The sequence below is a fragment of the Tauraco erythrolophus genome, chromosome 1 (genome assembly GCF_009769465.1).
Source record: "Tauraco erythrolophus isolate bTauEry1 chromosome 1, bTauEry1.pri, whole genome shotgun sequence".
NCBI lineage: Eukaryota > Metazoa > Chordata > Aves > Musophagiformes > Musophagidae > Tauraco > Tauraco erythrolophus.
This window is the reverse complement of record NC_141465.1, coordinates 16997456-17024047: the sequence shown is the minus strand read 5'-3', so window position 1 is coordinate 17024047 and position 26592 is coordinate 16997456. Positions and strand designations below refer to the sequence as shown.

The following is a 26592-nucleotide window of genomic DNA, read 5'->3' as shown; positions in this document are numbered from 1 at the left end:
AGTTATTCACTAGATTAATGTTTTAGAAGTTCGCGTGCTTCCAAAACGATGCTTTGCCTTCCCCCTCCGTCTGCTATTTTCTTTCACATCTCTGTAGGTAGGCCCTGTCAGATGTCACGAGCGCCTTGTTAGCATGTCTGGATGAGGCAGGAAATACAGTCTTTGCTGGTAAAACCCCACAATGCACAGCTTGAAAGAGTGCACGGAGATCCTGCCCCTCTGCGGCTTTGAGCGAGCGAAGCAAGACATTGAGGTGCCACCAGCATCTGTATCATGGGTGCACAGTGAGCATCCTCCCCTCGGACACCCCATCCCCACGGCACTCCAAAACAGAGGGGGATCCTTAGAGCACATGAAGAACACAGCGTGGGCACAAGAACCAAATTTTGTCCATCTGAAGACCACCATGGAGAGTTGTCATGTGCCTCTGGAACGTGCCCCATTCTCACAAATGAGAACAAATTGAAACCACCTCTGATTTTAATACCATGTCAGTACTACAGCTCTCTACAGACATCAGCCTTTTCTGGTTTACAAGCAGCCAGAGTAACCTCGATACTCATTTAGAGAGATGGACTTTGCAGAGGTCCCCTCAGGGCATAAAGTCCCACTGCTTTAGGTGCTGCTCGAACACCTACAAAGCCAGTAAAGAGCTCACAGCCCTATGAAATACCTCACAAACGTATATCAGACAATTGAGACACAGGAAATAAAATTCTGCAGTACTGTTGTGTGCACCTCTCCCAGCTGTTTCCTGAAATACATTTTTCCATAAAATAGCTCTTGTGGTGGCAATTTTCTTCAGCACGCAAAGGTGTCTCCTTACAAAGCACCGGCAGTGTCAGACGCTCTTCAGAGCTGCTACAGCATCTTAAGGACAGGAGGGTCGTTTTGAGTTACAGCAGACCTTCTCTGGGTAAAATGATCTCCAGATAGCGTTATTTGTAATTGAGAAAGAGGTTAGAAATAAATGAATTCTCATCACCATCACAGATCTTCATAAGCTGCCCACTGCCACAGTAATTGGGCACAACAATTAAGCAATAAAGACATTTGTTTCTGAAGTACTTTGAACATCATAAAAATAGCTTTAATGGTTAAAACCCAAAGTGCTGGGAGCCATCACTGTGACAGCTCTGCAGAAGAGATCTGCGTCCTGGCAGAGAGGTGCAGTAAATTTACTCACAGCAACGGTGGATCACTTTGGGAAAAAAATGTTAGGTGAAACAGAACATTTTCATACCTGTACGTTTCTGGTTTGCTGTTGATTGGACAGTGTGTCTGATCATTTCGTGCAGCAGAGTGACAAATAACTTAAAAAATTACTTCCTCAAAACGGTTTGGAAATAAACCTGTTCTTGCCATATATTTCATCTGGGAGGCAATTTTCCCCTACCCTTCTCCACATCAGCTCGGAGTTTCTGTTAGAAAGATGTGGTAATAGAGAGAGACATCAGCATCATTCACTGAATGAAAATACTGAAACAGCAAACAGTTTCTAAAAATAAAAATATAGTGAATATGTCTTTAGGTCTCTAAGGCATTATACGGTGACTAATCAGAGCGGTTTTCCTACGAAAAAAAGGACAGAAGCAATAGAGATGGAATCAAATTTAATAGTACAAAATGCGAGGTCGTGCCCTGAGGGAGTAATAACGAGAATTTCTGCTACCAGCTGGGAGCTCATCAGTTGGAAGTGACAGAGGAGGAGAAAGACCTGAGCGCACTAGCCGATCAAATGACTGTGAGCTGGCAATAGCACGCAAATGTGAGAAAGACAAATGCGGACCTAAGACATGTCAGATGAGGGATTTCTAATAGAACTAGCAAGATTTTAATGCCATCGCAGAAGCACGGAATATTGTATGCCCATATCAAAGATGAATTAATTTAAAATTGTCTTTTCTGCGCCTTTCTCTCTTAGGATGACCAGGGAAGGAGAGAGCTTTCTTCTACAAGAAGAGACTAAATGAGCTTGGTTTCTCAAGCCTAGCAAAACGCAGGCTGGGGAGAGATATATTTGTTGCTTACAAATACCCTGGAGGGAAGGAGCAGGAAGAGAGAAGAGCTATTTGAGCGAAAGGGCAGTGCTGGCACAAGAGCAAGTGTCTATACATTTGCCAGGAATACATTTCAGCTGGAAATTAGAAGAAGGTCCTGACTGTCCAAGAAGTCCATTTCTGGGATTGCCTTCTAGGAGGTTTTATCGAGACAAAAATCCCAACTTGTTTTAAAGCAAATGTGAGGCGGTTCTTTACGGATACCATAGCTACCCCAAACTATGGGGGATTGGGCAATATGATCCAGAAGGTCCATTTCAGTCCTATTTTCCACCGTCCTTGCACGCCTGCCTCATCCAACAACCTACGATTTTGCACAGGTGGTATTCAGTCACCTTCGAGTTGTCAAAGCTATCTGGTTTCCTTTGTTTTGTTGACTAGAAGAACTCACAGTTGAGGCCTAATACTGTCCCCTGGCTACTTCCCAGCCTGTTTTGCTGTGGAAATTGGTGAGGACAATCCCAAGCCTGTTTCTAATGGACACATGCCACATGAGTCAGACTATCCACCACGTCTACAAGGGAACAGGCCAAAGGCTCCAAGCTGCCTGCTGCACTGAGATCAGCTCTGCTCCTGTCCAGGGTGGAGGGACATCATTTATTATCACACTGTTACTGCTGTTGCATGTAGAGACCTCACTCCTGCAGTGTGAAGTGCTACACAAGCACACCATAAATGACTCTCTGTGTTGAAGAGCTAGAGATGAAGCTTGGGACACAGAGAAGGGTGGAAAACTGTCATTTGCAAGCACCGGGTAGAGATGATCAGCAGCTCAGGGCAGCTTGCTTTCCAACTACTCAGCACTCCATGCAGGGCTTGCTCTTGTAAAGTCATCTAAAAGCCCCAAGAAGCCCAGCCCGGAAGCAAAAATTAAGGTGAACAGGTATGGCAGAGGATCAGGTGGTAGGGGCTGGGTGAAGTTAGGCACATGGCACTGGAGTTCTCACTTGAGACAATTTAAATCATACCATTGGAATGATTGAAAGCTGGGAACCTTAGCCTCGGCCCCATGGAGATTTGCTAGATGGCTCCCAAGATCAGCATGCTCTGGCCACCCCTGGGGTGCAAGGAAGTTTGTCTTTCCTCTGCCTATAACAGGAGGCTCTGGGAATTGAAGGATGATCTCAGAAAGTGTCTAGATGTAAAGCATGAGATAAGGAAACATTTAAGTATGTTTCTTTGCTTTCAGACCTTAATATATCAACACTGACCTTCGTTTTCTTTAATGTTCTTCTCCCTGGCATATCACAGCCATCAGGCTGCAATACCGTTAGGGTAGTTGTTCTTTTCATGTAGCACTGTAACTTTACGCAGCAATTTGTCACTGCAGATAAAACATCTTTGCCGTCCCAGGCGGCGTGCAAGCTAGAACAGGCATGGCATGCAAATTCAACTGAAAGTTAAGAGTTCAAGTGCGGAGGAGTCTGGAGGAGAGGAAGGAAGGGGAGAGAGCTTCAGGAGGAAGGTTTTGCAGAAGACTGCCAGGCAAGAGGAACATTGTATGCACAGGCGAGAGCAGGGAGGGCTGTCTAGGCACAAGAAACGCAGCGCAGAAGGGCGAGAGTGGGAGCGAGGGATGCAAGGAGGGATATGGAGAAAGCCCAGAGAAATGCAGGGGAAGGAGGTTGGAGGAGGAAGTTAGAGAGAGCTAACAACACTGCCTGTGCACTGCAGGGCTCTGAAAGGAGGAGAAGGTGCCCAAGGGCGCTGTAGATAAACACAGAATGGCTGCTGCATCCCACCTCAGATCCTCCCTTTCGTTGCTGGGCAAACGATCATATGTACACACAGACCGACAAAGCATTTGGAGACGCTTCAAGGTGAAAAGCGCCTGTAAAAACAACTTATTATTGTTGACATTAAGAAGCTGTGGAAGTCTTCACTTGGAAATGCACCTGGGTTTTGTCTCTTCACAGCACAGATGTTACTCAACTGCAAATCTGCATGAGAGTTTCTTAAGCGCGTATCTTTGTATTTAATTTGGCCAGCTGGTTTGGGTTCGCAGCAGCAGAGTCCTTCCTGTGTGTTTGGACAGTACACACATAAAGCCCTTACTCTTAGCACAGCAACTGAATGTATATGTTTAGTTCAGTTTTATATTCCAAGCACTGAGGCAAAACCTCAACAAACGCTGTCTTCAAAAATTGGCCGCACACCCGCGCCAGTCAAACTTTCCATGGAGTCAGAACCTCAGAAATCCCTCACCAAGAAGGAAACATTGGCCTGGTCTGAATTCATTTAAGGAGAAGAGGGAAGAAAGAAAACACATTTGTCAAGTTTTGTCTAGTCCAATGATAGTGGCCTGAAACTCAACCTTCTACTTTTGTTAGATTTTTTACCCTTGCTGACCAGCTACATCTTACTCCAAAGCTCTACATGGAAGCAAAGCTGGAAGTGAGACTAAATAAATGATACTCTTACTCCATCCTATGGGTACAAACGCATCCTCCTGCAGTGAGCTCCCTGTGGTCAGTGCCCCTGAGGAACTGGGATCTCCAGGGGACCTGGTTTGTGACACAAACAAGGATGTGGCAGCTCTTCTTCTCAGCAGGGCCTCGAGTAGTGCAAAGCAGCTATCTGCCTCCCTCTCCTCCCATGAGAAGGGAATTCATCAGAGAAATTGTGCCGGCAATGAAAAGAGTGAGGCAGGCAGAGCATGCTGAGCAAGGCATGTTCAGGACATGGATGCAGGAGCAAGGAGGGAGCCACGGGGCAGCAGTACAAGCAGGTAGCTGGCCGTGCATGGCTCCTTGCACCCAACCAGCCTCAAAAATCCCCTTAACTGGCTACCCAGGGACCACCTGATGAGCACAACGGGAGCTTGTGCTGCTCCATCTCTCTACTGCTCTTGTAACTCCAGGCCGATTGGGAGATAAAGTTACCTTTAGGCTGGGGATAGGAGGAGAGGACCGTGCCAATGCCTTGTTGCTGATGCTATCCACTGGGAAGCCCTCTGTGCCCTTGGAGAAGCCTCAGCTCTCCAGGGAAGGCAGTTTTTTGCTGTAAAGGGGCTGTGTCAGGGGACAGAGCTTCGTTTTCAGGCAGGCTACATTTGAACAATGCAGCGCAGAGCAGATGTCCAAGAGACAGCCAAGAGGTGGGACCGAGGCAAGGCGCAGAGAATGAGTCACCCACAACCGAAGCCAAGCAAGGGCTGAACGTTGAAACGACTCGTATAAGGCAAGAACAGGGCCAGAGGAGAGTGGGAAAGAGAAGAAGTCATCCTAGCAGGGAAACAACTGGACAGACAGACGAAGGAGGGTGAACAAAATCAGAAAACAGCAGGAGAGCAGGACGCAAGAATGACTCCACTTCACCGGACCAGTGGGCATCCAGCTTGGTACGCTGTCCACAGCAGTGGCCAGGAGCAGGCGTTTAAGGAAATAGCTCTGAAAAGCCAGGACAGGCGTAGCACGTGACTTTCCCCAGAGGACCCTCCCAGCCCCTGGCAGTCCACAGCGTAGCAACTTCTGGAGCCAGGGGCTGTGCCTGCAACTTTAATAGCCTTTAGAGACCTTTTCTCCTCTGAACCCAATGGTTTTGCAAATCCCCTCTGCTCCTTTGGCCTCTATCCTACCTGGCAGCAGCCAGCTCCACAGCCTGAGTGTACGCAGAGGGAAAGCACCACGGAGGGAGGGATAGAGGAAAGCTGCTGAGAAGTGAGGGAGGATGGAGGGGACCCTTCTGGGAAAGGATCTGTTGCATCAGCCAGTCCCGCCGTTTGCACAGCACTCCTAAAATGGCAAATTGAGGTCACGTCACCGTGGTGCACTCCCAAACTCTCATGCCAGTCCCTTGAAGGGTCCAAGACATTAGCAATGCATTCGAATGGACTGCCCCAAGCATATCGCTGTCAAATTAAAACTAATTTCTGAGGAAGAAAACGCCAAAACCAATGACTTTCAGTACCGAGAAGTTTCTTTCTCCTCCAGAGGCCTGGGAAGCCCTCAATCCCCACAAGGCCAGTTCCTCTCTGCAAGAAGAACTCCAGGCACTTGAGCAGCCTGCACTGGAGCTCCTTTCTGGTTGCCTCCATGCTAATCAGTGTTGGAGAAGCATAAAACCTGCCCTGGGAGCAGCGAGAGGAGAAGAGAAAGGCTTTTCTTCCTCAAATGGTAGAGCATTTCTTTTTTTTCCTGCAGGAAAGGGGCAGCAAACAAAGGTATTCTGCCCATTAAAAGAGCTAGGGAGAGAGGAGGGGGCAGGATTTGAGTTACAAAAGAAACCAGCACCTTACAGCAAGGGAGGCTGCAAGGTACAAGGCCATGGTGTAAAAGAAAAAAAAAAAAAAAGAAAAAGGCATTCAAAGCCTTTACAGCATCCATCAAAGCGATAACGTTATTGCATGGTACGTTTATAGCTCCCTTGCAGCCGCGGCAGCAGCTTTTCAGCGGGGCTGGGCTTAAAATGAGACCAGAGCCAGTTCTCTGCCACCCTGGCACCAGCAGACAGGCCTTTTTTTTTCCCCCCACGCATGGACATTTCCCGGCCCGTAGCAGTGACTCCAAAATTCATTTCACCCTTTAATTGGATTTCATGGAGGAGAGAGAGGCACAGAGCAGGGATGGCCGGGGCTGTAGGGGTCCCTGGCGCCCATCGGGGCGGCAGCAGATGAGGAGGGTTGGGACAGGGTCACTTGCGGCAGCGTGCCACCTCCTGCACCCATTGGCCCACCTGCACACCCGGGCTCAGGCTCGGTGGCTCCACGGGCTCCGCTGACTCCGCTGGCCGAGAGAGCAGCAAATGCCCTATTTCTGGTGTCAAATTTCAGCCAGCGCGAGTCGCTTCCATTTCATCGCGCTCGAAAACGGCCGGGCTTAACTAGGTCACATTTCCTAACCGTATCGGAGGCGAAGGCTTGTCTTGCTTGAGCGATTTAACCGCTCCAGAAGAATTTTACAGAGCGGTGCAGCGAGCATCCGTGCTGAGCGGTGACTCCCCTCGCCTTGCTCTGGAGGAGTGAAAGAGACCTGCACAAGGGACCAAATGCCGTTTACAGACCCACTGCTTTAAGACCCTGGATGATAGACGGCTCCTTTTCAGTGTTAGGAAAAATACATCTCCCAGATGAGCTATTTCAAACTCATGTTTTTCTCCTTTAGGTGCCAAGGCCCAACCTGTGCATGCTGCGTTTACCTCGCAGCCAGCTGCACCAGGCAGCAAAAGCTCCATGCAAAGAAATGCTGCCACCCTGCTCCACGGAGAAGACTGAACCCCAGCCCTGGGTGCTGATGGGTAGGTGGAGAGACAGGGATCAGCAGGCGTTTTGATGTAAACCTCAATCTTTTCTGCTTCTCTCCCCCAGCTACGTTGGTGGCACAGCCCACCACCTCAGTACTCTTTTGTGAAGAAGTCAGAGGTGGTGATGGTTCCCATGTGCTGGCTGGTGGCCCCATGCTGCTGCGGTGGCCACTCATCTGCCCTCCCAGCTCTAGCACTGCGGCCACTAGCACACCAGCTGTGGGGAGCCTCAAGGGCAACTCTGCACCTTGGTACCCGCCATGCCAACTCCTAACCCTGACACAAAGTGTGAATATGTTCATGATTCACCCACATGTCCCACCCGACCCTGAATCACGCAGACCTCTTGGTGTGCACAATGTATCTTGCGTCATCTCATTCCCTGGGCTGATGACCCGCAGATTAAAAGAATCCGTCCCTTTGCCCACATTAGCCATTTTGTCCATCAGTGTCAATGGATGTCTCTTTGACTGTGGCTTATTTAGGAGAATAAGCCAATTGGCCTTTATTTTTCAAACACCTCACCACAATCCTCCTCATACAGGTGGGAACAAGACAGTTGCTACTTTCAGTCTCTCTGCATCCATCATTTTCTTTGCCCATTTTTGCTCCCCGTTCTTCGCCTATGTTACTCATGCAACAAGAGGAAGACTCCAGCTCGTAATTCACCTGCTCTGCTTAGACAGCAGGAAGGTGGTATTTCCAGCATGAGTTTTCTTAATCTTGTTCTTTGTATAGCCAGCCATTTTTGTTCTCTTTTGAGACAGCTGCTGCAGACTGAGCAGATGTTCCCACTGAACTGTGTGCGGTGACACCCAGCCTCCTCCTGCCGTCACCCAGGCGGCTGCGGTCGATTGAGAACCCAGCGAGGCGGCGGCGCCGCGGGGACAGCCTTTGCCAACGGGTCTGTCAACAGCGAGATTCGCCTGCCCCTTCGCCTGCCTTGGCTAAGTCCCACTGGGTGCCTGCACAGTCTTCTCTAACCTAAATAATTTCATGCCATCTGCAAAACTTGCTGCTTCACTGCTTCCTCCACTTTTCCAAGTCATTAATAAATATTAAGCACTGGCAGTGAGCTCACAGCTCTCTGCCCAGCCTGCTCTCCCCAGCCACAGAGGGAGAGTGTGTCCCCACCTCCCTTACTCCCACCCCCCGGCCCACCACCAGCGAGAGCCCCAGCATCACTTCCCGTCAGCCCCCATGTCCCTGTCTCGCTGCGGGGGTCTCCAGCCTGCGCACCATGGCTTTGCTAGGGCAGAGGAGTGTTTTGGCGCCAAGTCAGCCAGCGTTTCTAAAAGCAGAGTGCAGGTTGCCCGACCTCAGCTGGCTCGCTCAGCTCCTCTACGTTGCAAAGCACTCAATAATTCATGACGCTAAATGGCCCCTTTGGTTCAGACCAGGCTTCCCATCCCACGAGATGCCTGACACAGCATCATCAGCTCCCGTCCCGTCCTCCAGCCAGATCAGGACTGCAGCATGCTACAGGGGCCTCCAAACTGAGCTCCCGAAGGTCTCGAGGGGCTACCCAGCCCTCTGAGAATGCTGCTCCCCTTCCCATGGGGAAGGAAGCAGTGGGCTACGGAGGGAAACAGTGGTCAAGTGGTCCACAGTGTTGAAGCAGCCAACCCTGGCTCTTTGGGGGACACCGGTGGGGGACCCACCTCCACTCCACACAATGGCACACCTCCGCGTACAGCCCAAGAGCAGAATGGGTTTATTTCTTGTCGCTTCCCCTCCAGCCTCACCCCCGTTTCTGCTTGTTCCCCCTTGTCACATCCAGAACCCCCCGTGTTGGGCTTGAGCCTCTTTCCTCCCCTTGCCTGGGGGGCTGACGACAGCCACATGCTCTACACTGCAGTCTATGGGGGGCCAGCAGCCGGCAGCTCGTGGGGCGCTCGGGGGCTAATGGATTTAATGCCTACGGAAGATGCTGACACACCGACACTTGCACAGGGAGAGACGGGGGCGGCTCAGGCGCCGCGTCCCTGTGGGGTGAGAGCAGGCAGCATCGGGGAGGACGGGCACCATGAGAGCAAGGGGCTTGGGTGCAGCCTCAGCCCAGCAGCACGCCGCGGCTCGGGCAAGTCGCTCGTACCCTACGGCTGCCTCCCCACCTGCCCCGGCTAGAAATCTTGCCTCCCAATGCAGAAAAGACAGCCATTCCCCTGGGTGTCCATTTCTACAGTTTTCCCCACTTCGTGAGGAAGGGAAGGCTTGTTTTATTTTTGCCTTTGAAGAAAAGCAAAAGGAAAACAGAAGTTTCATTCTGCTGGTCTCTGAAGCACTGCTGCCTACCAGAAATAGCTCTGTACATCATGTCTGTTTGCCCAAAGAGCAGAATATCCCACTTGCTTTACCATCTCCCAGTGCTTTGGCTTTTGTATCTCCTGTCTGCCTCATTTTCTCTGAAAGATCTAGAAGTCCTCCAGCACCACTAGCAGCTGCAGGGCTCCTAAAGGGAGCTCCGGGAAGGGCATCTTCCCCAGCCACCCTGCCAGCCATTTCAGCAGCATGCTCTGTGCCTCTAACAAGCACCAAGGAGCTGTGGTACAGGTTCTTCTGCCCCTCTCCAAGCTTCACAGGGGGTCGAACCGGGGCTCTGCGCACATTGTGCACAGCTCGCGATACATTTAGCTGGACTTGTCCCTGTGCAGGGAAATCAGCCACTCCTGCAGACTGCAAAGCCTTTTTCAGCTGCTCATTCCGAGAGCTTAGCCACACAAAAAACTACCATGCACACACAGTACATGACTTTAAAGCAATCGAAATGTGCTCAAAAGCAAGACAACTTTGCTGGCATAAGCTGAGACAGCTCCTCGTAACAGAGGTTGCTTCTCCACCTAATTTCAACCTTTCATTCTCCTGGGTTTGGTCAAAAGGCTGCTGAGACCATCCCTATATTCTTCCTAATAATCAGTCAAACCACATTTCTTCATGTGTTCCAGAGGAAGCAGCCTTTCTGCACAGACCTAGGCTGGAACAGTAACCGCTGCTTGAAAGACGAACATTTTGAGCAACAAGGGAGCAAGGGGTTAGAGAGAAAACACATGCCCCAGCTGCCCCCCATCACCCCGCCGCTGCCCTGCCCTTGCAGCCTGCCTGTCTTGCAGCAGGGCACGCAGCGAGCCGCTTCCAGGGGACATCTCCCTCTCCTTGGAAGAAGGACTGAGAACGCAAGCAACAGTAAAGCCTGTTTTCCTGAACACAGAAGGGAAACAAAGGAGAGATTTCCCATTCACTACTTCAGGCTCTTTTCCCCTAAAACTCGCTAAAGTGGTGCTGCAAGCCCTTCTTTGATGTTTGCTTACATCCTCCTTTATCTGCTTCTGTGACACTTTTGTGGCTTTTCTGCACAAAATGATACAGCTCCCTCCCTCGCTCCACACTGGCCTCCTGTGCTTGTACTCGGTTACTCTCTTCTCTGGTCACACCTCTCCTCCCATAACTCAAATAGCTGACCCACCTTTTGTACCGCTTGCAATTTAGATAGCAGCTCCTATCATTTCAGCTATATATTTCATAAAGGGAATGTGTTTAGGGTTTTTTATATGTATCTTGAAAGAGAGCAGCTATTAACAACAGCTCTTGCTGACCTCCCTGTTGCATCTAATTCATTCTCAAATAGCACGACTAGCAGGACTAAAATCTGTATTAAAATATTGCATGCTACCCATTCCTGAACATTTTTGACTAAGGTTTTTCTGTTGCTTTGAGGTTTTTTCTGAGGTAGGATCAGGAATGGAATAAGAGCTTCTGAGAGAGGGGCTACAGATATTGTATTATTTGCATTATAAATGCAAATCAAACAGGAGAGAGAGAGAGAATGAGTAGAAACTACTTTTTTTTTTTTCCCCCAAATCAATTCGTGGTGCAAAGGTATTCATTATTTCACAGTAATCTCCTTCTTACTATTAGACCTCACTATCAAACTTTTCCCAGACACATTCCTCCCCCATTGGTTAATGTTCATCAGGTTACTACTAATCTTATCACAGACTTCATGGCACTCCTTGGAGAAAGTCATGCCCTCATCCCATGGCCCTCCCTTTTCTACTGTTGATGGGCTGACACGGCACCCAAATACAACTTGTAATGCTTTTTCCAACCTGGATTCAGATCTAATGGCACCAAAACCTTCACAGGCTCATCACAGCCTGCATAGCTGTTCATGCAAAAAATCCCAAAACATAAAAAAAAAAAGAGTGATCAACAAATTCTTCAGGCAGCCAAAAGGTTTCATTTCACTATTGTCAAAATGAAATGCTGGGAACAAATTTTCACTCCTTTCTGAGACAAAGACTCAAATCCTCATAGATGGAATAAAAAAAATTAAATACACGGCTTTTCCTCTTTGCTTTGCCATGCTTTAAGTTAGTTCATGTTTTCTCAATTTATTGTCCTGTCAGGGGGTTGCCAGGAATTGCCAGCAGCATCAAACTCTGCCAAGTTTTCAGACTGGAGGAACAAGGTGCTCACAACTTCCCTACGTTCAGGCTCTGCTGCAGTCCACACTGCCCCATCCAGGCAGCCGCCCAGCTTTCTACAAGCGCTTCTGCCCAAAAAGCGCTATTCTCAATTTTCCACGAATGCTCTCTGCTTTACTGAGATCTGGCCAGCACGGGGAGAAACTCTTGAGCCTGCACTGTGCTGCACAAAAAACTGTGTCCTGGGCAGAGCTCCAAGCAACATGGGCTTCTCTCCTGCACTTTACCAACAGGTGATTTCCACCAGAATGCCCTCCTAGCCTAGCAGCTTTGCTGGCCTTTTCCTCCAGAAACTACTAGTAGGTTATCAGTACAGGGCCGGCCCTGGGACGCCTGAAGCATGCAGCATAGTGGATGCTGCCCGCAGATGTGTCGTCCCTCGCCCACTGCAGCAGGGTCCTCCTCTGCCCTCTCCAGAGCCCGTAATCACCCAGCGCTGCTGCCAGCACCTAAATTGCAAGTTTACAGCCTGGCTAAATTGCCATCCGCTCCCCACAGATCTCATTCAGCATTTCCTCTATCACCCTCTCACTGGATATCTGTTTCAGATTAATTGGCCCGAAGATGGGGCAGCCTGCGTTTGTCTGGAATATTTCCTGCCCAAGCTGCTAACCCCGACAGATATTATTTTTTTTTTCTGAAGGCAACATGTTGGCAGAGCATCAGAAAGGAAAACTCCCTGACAGTACAATTATAGTTTAATGCACGATAGCCGTCCGGGAAATGCTGGGAAAGCCCAGATGTTTCGGGCGTACGGAATGCAACTCGCGGCTACACAAGGAAAAAAAAGGAAAAACCCACTGATAGGACTTTGCAACAGTCAGAGGTGAATGGACCCTGTGTGAACTGATAGCTGATTTCCGTCTCCGCCTTTGATACTGTGGGCAGGGCAGGATCATGAAGAGGAAGGTGCACCAGCGCAGGGAAGGTTGGGATACCTGCGGGCAGGGAGAGCCGCTCCTCTCGGCGAGAAAAGAACACCAACTCGCCCTGAACTTTGGTTCAGTGACATTGATGGAGGGATTAATTCAAACTGATTGACCACAACTTTACACTTCACATTGCTGTCACATATGATTAGAGCTGATCAAATTGTTCACTGCGGATAAATCCTCCGACAAATGCAGCCCCGTTATCTGTCCCCAAATTATCAGCCGGCAGCCTGTCTACTTACAGATGGGATTGCTTTGCTGCGACAAGCGGTGTGCGTGGAGGCATTTCAACATATGGCTTAGTCGGGACCCTTTTGCTGAAAATATCCTACTCCTCACTCACCGTTTACGTTATGCCATTGGTCATGTAAGTTGTCTCGTATCACTTCTAGCTAGGTGCCATGTTTCACAGGCAGGAGAAACATCCTCTCCTCGTCACGAGTTGTTTGCAATCACGCCGAATTGTTCCACGAGCCTATTATGCAACTGGTAGGGCTCTTCAAAACGGCTTTGAGAATAACGCCAGCCTGAACATTCAATTATATTTATTCACATTACTCTAAAACATAGCTTGCTTTCGTGAACATCTTCGTGGGAAGAAAAATTTTTTTTTTTTCAACAGAGTGTTTGGGAATAAAATGGGTCACAATCACTAAGGAAGACAGGCTGCATGTTTTATTCACAAGCACATTTTGTGAACGTTTATTGCTACATACGCCCAGCTCTAGTGAAGATGGACATCTCTAGTTTTCCTTCTCATTTGCCCTCCCTTGGTTCTTTTTTTTGTCTCTGTACGTTAACTGCAACCTATTGACATTTTCAGCTATCAACTGGAATTAAAAAAAAGACTTTCTGGGAAACTATGCAAAAGAAAGAGTTTATTTCCCTCCTAAACCTTTTCCTTAAATTCAATTATATTGCTCTCATCCGCAACAGGCTAATGGCCATTTACAGAGTCCATATCAGATGCAGCCACACAGTTTCTGCTGAGCGAAAATTTCCCTGGAAAAATGCCACTTCATTTACTGGTGAGTTGGTTTGCTCAGTGCATCTCAGTTTTGACAGATTTTCACTAGCTGCTGTGCAGGATTGCCAGGATGAGTCCCTAGCCCGGCAACAGTGCCGGTCCCATCCCTGCCTCTCGGGAGGGCTGCCAGGGACCCTCTTTCACACTGTCAGCCCTGGGACCTCTCCCAGCCGTTTGGTTTCCCTGGCCAGGTAGCAGCAGCTGGTGTTTCAGGATCAATATCCTTGGGCTGTGTGCTCACATTTCCAGGTTTTCAGGACATACTGAAATGCTGGGAGACATGGTCTCGCTCTGATCAGACTGCTGGTCACAGTGCAGCTCAGCTACCCTCTTTCTCAGGTGGATTTGGGCACCAGGAGGACTCCTTACAACCCCTGCTACAGAAGACTGGAGAGGACCTCCTGTGTTACGGGAGCCCAGACTTTCCCTCTTAAAAGGTCTTGAGCCTCAAGCACAGCTCAGCAGGACAAAACAGACCAAGAAAATATCAACCAACCTGGAGTGAAGGGGGAGCGAGTGTGTGTATGCATGTGTGTCAGAGCCTGTCAATCAGAAAACAGAACGGAGCCGATGTCCTCCCCCTCTAGGAACCAATGCCAAGAGCAAGGGATGGAGGGACAGAGGACGCAGTGCCCTGGGTGAGGAGGAGGAAGAGAAGGGGTTTCTGCCTTACCCAGCTCTCTCTGTTCCTTTCATCTGTCTCCAAAAGGTCAGTATGGAAAAGGAAAATGATTTTTTTAAAAAAACAGCTCTGAGATAAAGATAAGTACTGCTTTCCTTGAAGGCAAAATAAAAAGCCTCACTTTAAAAAAAAAAAGGGAGATGGAGGAGAAAAAAAAAACCAAACAAACAACAGTCCCTTGACTTTTACTTTCTGTTACTATCAGGGGAAATATTCTTATCTATGGGAACTTTCTTCAGTGCTACCACGATTGGAGTCAGCGTTTGATGTAGAGCACATGTGTGCAAGGACAGCTGCATGGGAGGGTACCAGTTTTCCACAGAAGCAGTGAGAAACAGACCCAGACGGCTACGGAGACAACGGGGCCAGAGAAATCATCCAACATCCACCTGAGTGAGACTGATCTCGCCTCAGGTACTATCGCAGCAAGGGCTGTGGGGTGGCCATCTCGCAGATGAACACAGGTGGGTCACTCCACAGCTATGTCCCCATCTGGTAGAGCAGGACCCTCAGAGGTGCCCATGTGGCCACTGGGGGGTCCAGTGCACCGTGGCCTGCCATTCAGACAGGCCACCCAGAATCTCCTTTCCATCGGGTGCAAGGAAAGGAGACAGACCAGCAACGCTCCTGCAGTTAAAAACACAACACCCTTGTGCCACCCGTTCTGGATGAAGGTCAGTGAGCATTTTGCAAATCTTAATTTGTTAAGCAAGCCCTACAACTCTTCTTTGAGGTACTGAAAATTATTATTTCCGTTTTACAGGCAGGGAAACGAGGATGGAGCGAGTGAGGGTGTTTGCGTGAGATCCCATATGTTCTCCATTACGAACCATTGCGCTTCCTGGCTGCCACACGACCTGACTCAAGTGCTAAATAACATCCAACATTTGTTCCCTTTGTACGTCCAGACCAACCAGTAGCAGGAAGCACAATTGCAAACTCATGCAAACCTGGGAGGTCTGGGGAAGGGTTTGGGCCCCCCAGAGCACATGCTCAGAGACCCGGAGAGGAGAAACACTGCACACATTAACCTTCTATGTGATGAGATACATCTCCTATCAATAGTATGACAGAGCATGACTGCTTCTAGCTAGCAGGAACATTTGCTTTTTAAAGAGGCAGGTTTCTAAGTACCTTCCTTTCTTCCCCTGACTGCAAAAGATGGGAGGGGAGGTGTGCAGAACACCATCAGGAAAAGGGAGCAGAAGCAGCAGCAAGGCAAAACCATCACCCACGTGAAGCGGCGTGACATCAAAAGTGGCCTCTGCCCAGCTGCTCTGCTTCAGAGTCCACGTATGCCTGCCCCACACACCATGTTCCTACCATCATTTCACTGGGGAGTCAAAGCAGCATGTGATGCAGCCCTTGTGCTTTGTTCACTGCACTAACATACAGTCACCGCAGAGGGGGAAAGAGGCAATTATTTACCCAGCCAAACCAAGGAGAGCACAACCACAAGGACGGGCACAGAGCACACTGTCCCAGACAGATTCAGCAGGAAGAGCAGAGGCAGCAGCATTATCCATAATGAAGTGAGGGATGGTGCTTGGACCAGCACCATCACTCTTCTGGAAGGTGACATGGGCATTCCAGAGTCTGGATGCAATCCACAGCCAAGCCAGACCTCTGACTCCTCTTACATTACAGCAAAAGTCCTGCTGAATCCCAGTAAGCCAAGATTTGTTTCCAAAGTTTCTCTACTCAGTGACACGACGATGCCTCCCAGACTACCTCCTTCATTCAGGGATTCATGGGGGCTCGGACTGGATGGCGTCCAGGGAGGTCCCTTCCAGTCTAAACTAAGCTTTGACCCTACAGTTCCTCAATTTTGAGGAAAGAGGTCTGAGCCAAAGCACCACTCAAGTGACAATGCTGTTCCTTCCAGCCTAATCACTTTTATCCTCAGTGCATCTTTGAGGGAATTGTTCTTGGTTTCAGCTTGAAAAAACAACATCCCTGTGGAGACACAGCTGCAGCTGTGTTAACATGGCTGGTCACCCAGAAGCTTCTGAAGGAAAACTGGACTGTTTCAACTCACTTCACAAAGAGAATGCTCCCTCACCCTCTGCTTTGAGTCTCGAGGCCACGGTTGTGGTATAAGGGAGGGCTTTCAGTGTGTGAGCCCAGATTACCCCAACACACACATGCAGAGCCCAACTGGATTTCAGAAGGCGGCTAAAAATCTGCAGCCTCCCCATTAGCACTGACAAATCACCCTGCTGAACATATGCATTTCACAGTATCCATAGCCACATCCAGCCCAGACACAGATTATGTTTGAAATAACATTTTCAATCTGAATCGCCTGCTCAGGATTCAAGGGAGATTTTCTCTCCTTGGGTAGTCTGGGCGCTTATCTATCGCACAACGTCAGTCCAGAGGCAAACGGAGGAGCTGCGGATCAGACAGCACGTGCAACTGCCCACTTGCTAGGTTTGTGCCTTTCACCGAGAAGACAAGACTGCAGGCGACAGTAAGCTTATGCAAAGACCCAGCTAATGGTTACAAATAAAAATACACTGCACTATCAGCCTCCCAGAGCTGTGAGGTTTCCAACATCCTTTTCACAAGAGCTGACATCTACGGCTCTTTCAGTTTGCCTCGGAGGTCACTCCTCAATATGTGGCTGAGTGCCATTCACCCACATCCAGCCCAAGCCACTCATCTTCTCGGCCACAAGACAAATAACATGCTCCAGCTCTGGCTCGCCTTTCTCCTCCGCATCATCTGGGCTAACCTCTCGCCTTCCCACGCAGAACAGCTGGCTCCATCCAGGCTCACATGGTTCCTAAGGACCTTCTGGGGGCTGTACCAATTTTCCACTAGCGCTGCACTTTGTTTATGGCCAGAGGTCTCCAGGTCAGGGAGCTGCTGGGAGTGAGGAGCCAGAGTCATTGCTCTACATAAGATACATTTTGCTCCTGTCTTTGGTTTGGCTGGGAACCCTGCACAAAAGGCAAATGGAGTGGCGGAGCAGAACAAGCTGGTGATGCTCCCCTCCATGGCAGCGCCAGCTGCCATCCCCTGACTGAGCAGATGAGAAAGTTCACTGAAAAATAAAACAACTTAAACAAAACCTGGCTCTGTTAGACATAAATATAACTGTTGTGACTCACCACAAGGTTGCGATGATGGGATAAAAAGAGGGAGGCAAGCAGAAGTGCATTGGTGTCCCTGCTCTGAGGTGGTAGGCTGTCCTGAGAAGACCATGCAGGACAGGGCAGTACATCTGCTAGACATTGCTTCCTGCCTCATGTCTGTTCTGAACAAAAAAGAATAAATAAGAAAGGGCAAAAAACCACAAAGTGTGTGACCAATTCAGGACTCTAACCCTGGTGACAGACCCAGCAAACTGAGACCATAGGGGAGGAAAATGGGTTCAGCATCCCGGGGCCTGCTGGCACAGCACTTCTGGGACAAGGCAGTGGAGGCCAGCTTCTCAGTGAGATGTCTTTGAATGTATTTCATTGAAGAGTCTGCCACTAGCATCACTCTCAAGGCCTCAAAGATGTTCAGAGCGAGGTGCTACCACCCTCAAGGGCACCACAGAGCCTGACCATGCCTTCCCCAGTGGAATCAAAGAGGTATCCTCAAAAGCAGGGCTCCCTCCCACACCACATCACACCCCACCACATCCCTTTCAGCTGAGTTGGCATCCAGTCATCTTACTCCAGCAGAGCCTCCCACAATACATGGATGCATTTGGCATCAACATAGACAGAGAAGAGGGGCAGACGCTCCTTTTGCTGCACATCACCTTAGCACCAGGACAGGACATTGCTAGTGTTCATGTGCACAAGGCCCAAAACTGTTTTTGCACCAGGTGAACCCCACAGAGCCAACACATACCTCTCAGTATCACCCCTGCACTTCCTCACAGCCCCAGTCTCCCAGCTCAAGATAACACACCCTGAGCAGCAGGAAGCTGTTATTTAAATGCAGAACACAGCTGGGAAAGCACCTGAAATCTGTCTGGGGCTAAAGCCCTTGGGCAGGGGCAGCCCACTGCTTGCAAAATCCCCAGCAAGGCTGTGCCTTGAGAGCCTTGGGCAGACCAGACAGCAACAAGGTGCAAGAAACCTCCCCAGGAACAGCCAGAGAGCAGTGCTAGGCACTCAGCATGGGGGAGAGGGGAGACCCTCACCGCCTCCTGTCGCTCACCAGCCTGGGCTGCGGCACCAAGGACGCTGTTGCATCTTCCACAGCCAGGAGGAAATGGCCTGCCTCTTGTAGGCAGGATCGGTACCTTGAGTTGATTACTTAATTAGTTCATTATCTCAACTCAATCCAGCTGGGTAATAATGACTGGTTGCCATAATTCCCCCTTTTTGTTTTACAATTTTGTTTTCACAAAGGCTTTAAGGTGAGCAAAAGACCCAGTCCATTCATCCAACTCCAGCATGCTTCCCTCCTGCAAATACCACGTCAGGGTTTGCAGCTTTACCTTCTTCTCCGAAGGACTCTCGCTCTGGCTCCAGCTCTTTTGGCTCGGGCTCTCGGCTCCGGCGAGGGAGTCGGGACTTCCTAGGGTCTCGGATGTATCACGTCGGGGTCACCAGTTGTCGCTCACCAGCCTGGGCTGTGGCACCAAGGATGCTGTTGCATCTTCCACAGCCAGGAGGAAATGGCCTGCCTCTTGTAGGCAGGATCGTACCTTGAGTTGATTACTTAATTAGTTCATTATCTTCAACTCAATCCAGCTGGCTAATAATGACTGGTTGCCATAGCCTCCCCTTCCCTGATGCTGCCATGCAACACAGCCTGGCCACCAGCCCCTACTTCAGCAACAGGGACCCCCTACCATGAGCAGTGCTCTCTCAAAACCTGAAAGCCTCTGCTGATGCCAGCAAGCCACCTTGAAATCTCTCCTGGCTGCCCATGAGCCTGTATCACTCACCCCCATCACTAGTTGCACCCTGGCTTTCTGCTGCTCCCGCAGCTCCGGCATATGAGCAACCCACCCGTTGAACAAACGGGGCGGCAGCGCAGGGCCCAGGACCAAGGCGCACAGGCGAGCCTAGGCAGGCTGGATGTGCCCACCTGACCTGTCCTGACAAGAGGAGGGTGTTTGCAAGCATGGTTGCCAGGGTTTTGCTGTTGCAACAGTGATGGAAGAGATGCTGCACCTCCCTGAGAAGAAGCCCAGTCCCTCGCCCTTGCAGCACAGAGCATCCCACCAGTGGAAACTGTTTCATCGAAATTACACCTTTTGTACCCTTAAAATGGGGCAGGCAGGGATTCACTGAGAGAGGCACACATGAAGCCCATTTTAACAAGCCACACGTCACCCCAGGAGAAGGCCTTAGACAAACATGCTTTCGAGCGGCTCATCCACAGCACCTTGCAGCTTAGCTGACAGCCTGAACAAGCAGGAGAGACAGGCGGTTGGGAAAACAGAGTCGGAAACAAGGGGGGAAAGAAAGAACCAGAGGAGCAGAGACAGCCTAACAACAAAGGCTTGTCTCTCCTGGAGAAAGGAAACTAAGTCTGTGCAAAGAAAACAAGCATATTTGTACTTGAAGTTTTATGGACCATGTGGAAAAGGTACGCCTGTGTGTACACAGTCTGTAGGATGAATTTACTACAGAGTGGTCGACTGTGCTTAAAAGTGGAGCTGTACACGTAAGCGTGAGTTACACGTGGGTTATCTGGGCGCAGCTATAGAGCATGAAATGTTCATTGCGTGCATGCATTGACTAAGAGAGCAAGGCGCTCACCTGAGGAAGGGAGTTGCAGGGAAGTGATGCAATTAGGGCATGAGCGTGTGCAGCAACGCCACACAACAAAGCATGGAAAAAGCATTTGTTGGTAGGGATTTCATGCTTGAATCTGCAAGCACTCATGAGAAGGGAGAAGGAAACAGCAGATGTTTGGGGGTGAGAAGAGTGCATCTCTGCACGTGTGAGAGGGAAAGACCATGGGATGCTCACGCTCCTGGAAGGGAAGCGCGGCAGGGATGATGTGCTGTGACTGCATGCGCCAAAATTCACACCAAACAAACCCCAGGAGCTTTATCATCTGGCTGATGTTGGTGTTGTGCCGGGCCACCTCCAGGACAGCTGAGCTCTGCACATTTCTCAGGCCCAACACCTTTGATTTGAAGTCCAGCATGCAAGATCTCTGGCTCGATGTTTTCCGCCTTTGGAAAACCAGGTTTTTCAAGGAGTGACATTCAACCAGTACCAGGACAAAGAGGGCCAGCGTGTAGAGGCATCTCAAAAAAAAAAGACAGCCAAGCCTGGCACTGCTTTTGGCTTGACATTCTTGCTCGCTGAGATGGGGGGTTTTTTCCTCCCTCCAAGCCTCACTGTGGTTTGGACATGGGTGCTGTTTTAGTGAAATCCGCATGTTTCTGGGAACTTTTTTTGGGAAAAACACCCAACCAACAGATCTGGTTCCGATCTCCGAATTGCTGTGCGGTTACAATACCCTTGCCTGTGCCTGTCTGTTTGGCAGAGGAGGAGACGGCTGGGTGCGGGCAGGGGCATGTGTGGGGCAGAGCGGGGAGAGAATTTGGGGCAAGAGGGGAGGGGAGCGGCGGCTGGCTGCAGGCAGGAGAGGCGCTGCCCGCTGCTGCCCGCACACCGAGCGGGCTCCGTGCTGCCCTTTCCTGCCACAAAGCAGCAAATTCCCGGGAAGATGAAAACGGCTCTCGGGGCTTGTGCAAAGGAAAGGGGGGGAGGAGGAGGGAGAAGGAGAGGGAAGAGCCCAACCGCAGACACCACCCTGCGCAAAACAGTTGTTCTCAGATGCCATCTTCTGGCCTCGCCGGGGGTTCTTCTCGGATGAGGCCAGAGCCGCGCTCCGCGCCCGCGCCGCCCGCAGCCGGCGGCGCTTCCCCGGGGCGGCCCAGGGCAGCCCCGGGCATCGGGCACCTCCCTGGGGGCAAGGGAAGGGGGAGGCCGAAACGGGGTCCTGGGCCGCGGGCAGGGTGTGGAGGAGGCTGGGCAGGGGCAGGAAGGGCTGGTGGTGGCCCCAGGGCCCCGACATGTGGTTTCTGGGTGGGCCCTGGCTGCCTTCTTCGGTACGGCACAGTCATGTTTTGGCAGCTTCCACCAAAACCAGCCTTCTATGAGCAAATGGGTTTGGGGCTTTTATTTTTTTTCCTGACCCTCTCCCATATCATCCCCAGGTGTGGAAAGGGGGAATCCGGCCAGGACCTTCCTCCACTCACCGTCAGCCTTGCACCGCTGAGCTTCTGCAGCCGCCATAGTTGATGCCGTGAGCTGGAATAGTTAACCAGGGGCAAGGGTGCCTTACACAGCAGAAGAGAATAAGAGAAATTTAGCTAGGAGTCCTTGAGAAACGTAACATTTGCTGTACTTAAGCAGATGTAACCTGCAGGCTCATGTGCTCCCTGAAAAAGATGAGGAGAAGGGTAGGAAGGAAGAGTAGAGAAGGACAGCATGAATGGGGACCAACAGAAAAACATACCTTCATAACTGTCTTTCCTTTGGGACACCAGCCAAGATCACCCTCCATCACACACAAACAGCAGCAGTGTTTCAGAGATGGAAAGATGAAGGATTTCAACCTAAATCACAAGGAACCACATGGCGAGGACAAGGGGTAATAGATACAAATTGCACTGGGAGAGGTTTCATCTTGATATAAGAAGTAATTCTTTTACAGTGAGAACAGTCAATCACTGGCACAACCTCCCCAGGAATGTGGTGGAGTCCCCATCGCTGGAAGTTTTCAAGACGCAACTGGACAGGGTGCCAGACAATCTCATCTAGACTCCCTTTCCCATGAAAGGTTGGACCAGATGATCTCTGAGGTCCCTTCCAACCTGGGCTGTTCTACGGTTCTATTTAAAACACGGTTAAGAAATCCCTGTGTCTTTAAAAACAAAAACACACCATTGCTTCACATACGGGAGACTGCTTTCGGTTCCCCGTTGCTCCCTGCCCGGGCTGTGGTTTGCGTTCCAGTTCCTCTGCCAGAATTAGCAGCACCAGATTTTTCAGCGCTCCCTCTGCTGTGAGAGGAACAAGGAGGCACTTTTGGGATGAAGCCATTAGGGGCCAGGAAAGACATAAGATGAGCTGCAAGGCCCTACTCCCACCTCTGCCCTTCCGTTGCCACTCAGCCTGGAACACATCCCAAATGCTGAGTTTCTGACATTGTTTTTTGTCTTCCGGAAGACAAGTCATCTCAATGTGCCGTCTGGGAAAATTTGGGGAAGCTGACAGGGCAGTGAGAGGGGTGTGCCACGTGTTGTGTAAATGGCAGAACATGTCTGAGCAGCTGCAAGAGGAACCAAAACTTGAACCTGATCGTAACGGAGATCATAAACAGAAAGTAGCAACTGGTGTTGTGTTTTGAATACAAATCACAGAAATCAAGTATTTAAGAGGCATCTCTAGCCTAGATCTCCTTGTGTGCAAAACAAGATCTAAATTAGATGGGCAATTAACCATTACTCTATTTGTGCATTGGACTGATCTCTTTTACAGGCACAAAATACACTCTACTGGGAGGAGGTATGTGAGGGCCAGCTGAGTTCCTGAGTTTGAATGAGCTCCCCTTAAGCCCAGCCTGAGATCCACAAGCCTGATAAAAACATGTATGAAGCCTATAATAATAACAGCTTTTCCACTGCCTATTCTAGGGAAAAGCCTTACGGAGCCAAAATACTCCCAAGCCTATTAGTCAGGATGTAAATTAGCACAAGGGAGGAGTAAAAGGCACGGGAGGAAGGGCACAGAGCCATGGCCAGGCCATGCTCCTGTTGTCCCACTAGATGACAGCACCGACATGTTCTTCTGCACCCATGCTCACCCCAGGAACCGAGCAGGCTGCTGCCGGCAGGGCACCTGCTGCCTCCACTTCTTGTCCCTGGAGACAGCCGATAGCCAAGCTGAATGAAGTGCTTGGGCCAAATCCTGCAGTACAAGGCTTCGTGCAGGAGCTGCTAGGTAGAGCCATGCTGTAAACTAGCTTCCCTGCCTAGAGATGTGCATCAGAAGCTGGCTAACAGGTGCTGCACTTAAATAAAGCATCTCTGAACTGTTGTCATCACTGTATGGCCAGCCCACAAATTCCCCTTCTCCTCCTGTGAGACCAAGCAGCCATCAGTTCCCTGAGTGACAACAGGCTAGCTGCTTCTTAAGCATGTGTCTGGCTTTGTGTCCTCTCCTCCGGCCATGCTGTTCACCACCTAAGGTAGAGACATGAGCCCAGGACCACTGGAAAGGCCCAGCTCTGGGTGTAAAACAGGCATAGCACAAAATTCCCATGCTTCATGCACACAAATTCCCCCTAGGGAACGTCTCCAGTGGCATGTTTTAGGTAGGGCATCCATTCTGGCCCACTTTGGGTTCTAGCTGACTAAAGGCTGACCCTGAAGTGGCGGCAGCTGGGTGTCTGGCTTCCCAAGCTGCCAAGAGACCCATGGCAGAGATCCATGGGCTGGGATCCTGACTGGGAGCCGCACCATTTGCAGACAAGTTTCTGCCTCTGAGATGCAACTGCCCCATGAGACCATCCGCTTGCTCTTCACACACCTGCATGACACTTCAAGCTGAGAGAGGGCACAGAGCAGCCAGGTCCCATGTGAGAGATGAGGCAAGTGTGTCGGGTGCAGGCAGCTGTGCCCGTCCTCGCAGCCTCTGAGCTGAGCGGCCGCTGTGCTGGGCTAAGCCTCACCTGTCTCACAGAGAAATATCATCTGTATCATTTCTTTCATCCCACCTTCCTACAACAGGGTGGAGTTCTTTTTGAAAAAGATGCAACATCATCTTTTTATACCACAGAGAAGGAGAGCTTTTGCTTCCCTTCTGATCAATCTAGGCTTGTAAACCATTCTTCTATACTGTTTCTTATTGAGGCTTCAGAAGCACGTGTCCTTCAAAACTCCAGGAGAGGGAGAGGACTAACAGTTCTTGCTGCCTAACATATGTGTACATGTGTTGAGTCGGTTGAGACAGCTGCTTTGGTGCCTGCCAATAGCGGTGCAGTTTTTCATCTCTAGATAAGACATCAAGCCTGCATTTGCCTCAGGTGCTCTGTCACAGATGTTCTTCTCTAGCACAGATGCTTCGAGAGAAAGGAGATGGACAGCTACTTCTTCGTCTACAGTTGTCATCTTGAAATGCCTCTCCTCACTTGCCGACATCCCCTCTAACCCCTAACCCTAACCATCTGTGACTCTTCAGAGCTGCGATTTGGTGGTTTTCTTAAAGCTTACCCAGTTTTCCTGATGTGATGTTCCCAACATCAACAGAGAGGTCTACTGCAGGTAATGTTTCATAGTGAGACGTTAATATCCAGCATCTTTTCCCTAGAACACACCCCAGGCAAGTCATTCATGTGGTACAGGGATGCCAGGGAAGAGGGGTGGGATCGACAGGAATGAGCCTGATAAGAGAGTGTACGTTGGCAGCAATAGCCAGGGACATGTTTGCTGTTCTCTGCAGTGTGAGACTAGGCGGCCCATGTGCGGCTGAATTTCTAAGCAAGGTGAGACGTCTGATAAAGAGGGTGGGGACACCATTTATTTCCACCTCTTTTCCTTATTAAACAGACCTTCCTTTGGAAGACCTTGGATTCCCAGCAACTCCTCCAACACTCATCATTTCACTTCCACTACAGGACCGAAAGGCTCCTACAAGTCACTTGCTGTGCAGACACGTTTCCTTCCTGTCAGTGCTTTCAAAAAAAAAAAAAGTATGTTACTCAGTTCCTCTTCTGTAGTGGCTAGCTTTTGGCTAAGCTTTTAAATGGCTGAAAGAAAAATAGATTCTATAGAAACTGTAAGCTCAGCAAAAGGATGTTGGAGGTTTTTTTGCCGGTTGAGTTTTGGGTTTAAGATACAGACACTTCCCCTGCAATAGGAACAACATCCTCATTCTTCTATTCACTCACACTGACCCTGGCTACTGAAATCACACTGAAGCCAACTCAAATTGAAGTTTTGGCCACTACTGTGACTGGTGTGCCTGCAGCACACGGGCCTTGCCGTCAGCCTTGTGTTGTACAACCATTTGTACGAGCCGTTCATGCAGCCCAGCGATGTGCAGCCATTCTCGGAGACACAGCTCCCTCAGGTGGTGCATTTCACAGATGCAAAACCTCCAGGAAAGTAGAAATAGAATAAAACGGTGATGCCAGTGCAAACTGGTAGCTACAAGTACTACCTTCTCAGACAAGAGAAGAAATCAGGACCCCATCCCCAGCAGAAACATGAACAGGAGTGTGACAGTAGCTTCCCAAGCCTGCAGACTGCCCTTGCTCTCCCAGGTTTGCCATCAGCCTAGTGCTCAGGGCAGGGAGAGCCACCGAGGGACAGGACACACGGTCAGTGCGAGATGAGAGGTGAGGAGTAAGTGCAGAGCAGGGCAAGCCCCCGGCCCCTAGCCTCTGACACCGAGCTCCTTTCCAGCTTAGTGAGCTTCTGCCCAGCCGGACCCTCCAGTGAACCTGCCAGCAAACACAGCGGGCTCTGGGCACCCATCCAAATGGGGAAGAGAAGAGCCCATCATGGAAGCAAGTGAGGTGCACATTTTGTGGAAGAAAAGCTGGAGAGCTGGGCACTTTTACATAGGAGCTCATTGGCAAACAAGCACCCCTTTATCTCATTCCCATGCCTCACGGGAAAGCTCACCTTGCCTTCAACAGAGGAAGAGGAGTTTGTCTGACTCCAGCTGCTAACAGCAGCGGTCCCAGACTGTCCCGGCGGGCATCGTGCATTTTAGCGCGAGGCTTCTCAAGGGCTAGTCATCCTAAGGTCCCCACCATGCCGCCTGTCCCCGTTCTGCTGGTGCTCAGCCAGGGAACGGTCAGCGTACAAATGCAGTTTTGGGATGCCTGGGGGCAAGTCTGTTTCGGAGCTGTTCCCCTCCAGTTGCCAGCAGTGCCGGTGCCACGCATGTCTCCGCTCGCACCCCCCTGCCTTTGCACCATGCTCGCTCACCTGCCCCACACCAAACAGGAGGGCTGGAAATGAAGGTGGGTATTTGCGTGGGAAGCCAGGCAGCAACCCGAAATACTTGCACACTTGCCTGCTGTTGCTCTGCAGGCAGAGAAAGCGGGTGGGAAAAGCAACCCGCCAGCGCTGCTCTGCGGGTAGCGTCTCTGTTGTGGGGTTATCGCTTCCTGTTATCTTGAAAAACTCCATTTCGGAGGCACCTGAGGCAGAAACTGTCTAACAATATCACCCAAA

At 50.2% G+C, this 26592-nt stretch overlaps 1 protein-coding gene across 1 annotated transcript in view; it reads right to left on the bottom strand.

The window, feature by feature from the left end:
• The window catches only part of PTGFRN (prostaglandin F2 receptor inhibitor), a 108716-nt gene extending 87079 nt beyond the window's left edge, over nt 1-21637 (bottom strand). Inside the window, exon 1 of the mRNA XM_086622607.1 lies at nt 21601-21637. Within this exon, the coding sequence (XP_086478733.1) occupies nt 21601-21637 (37 nt within the window). The remainder of the gene's footprint in view (nt 1-21600) is intronic.
• Nucleotides 21638-26592: the final 4955 nt, after the last annotated feature.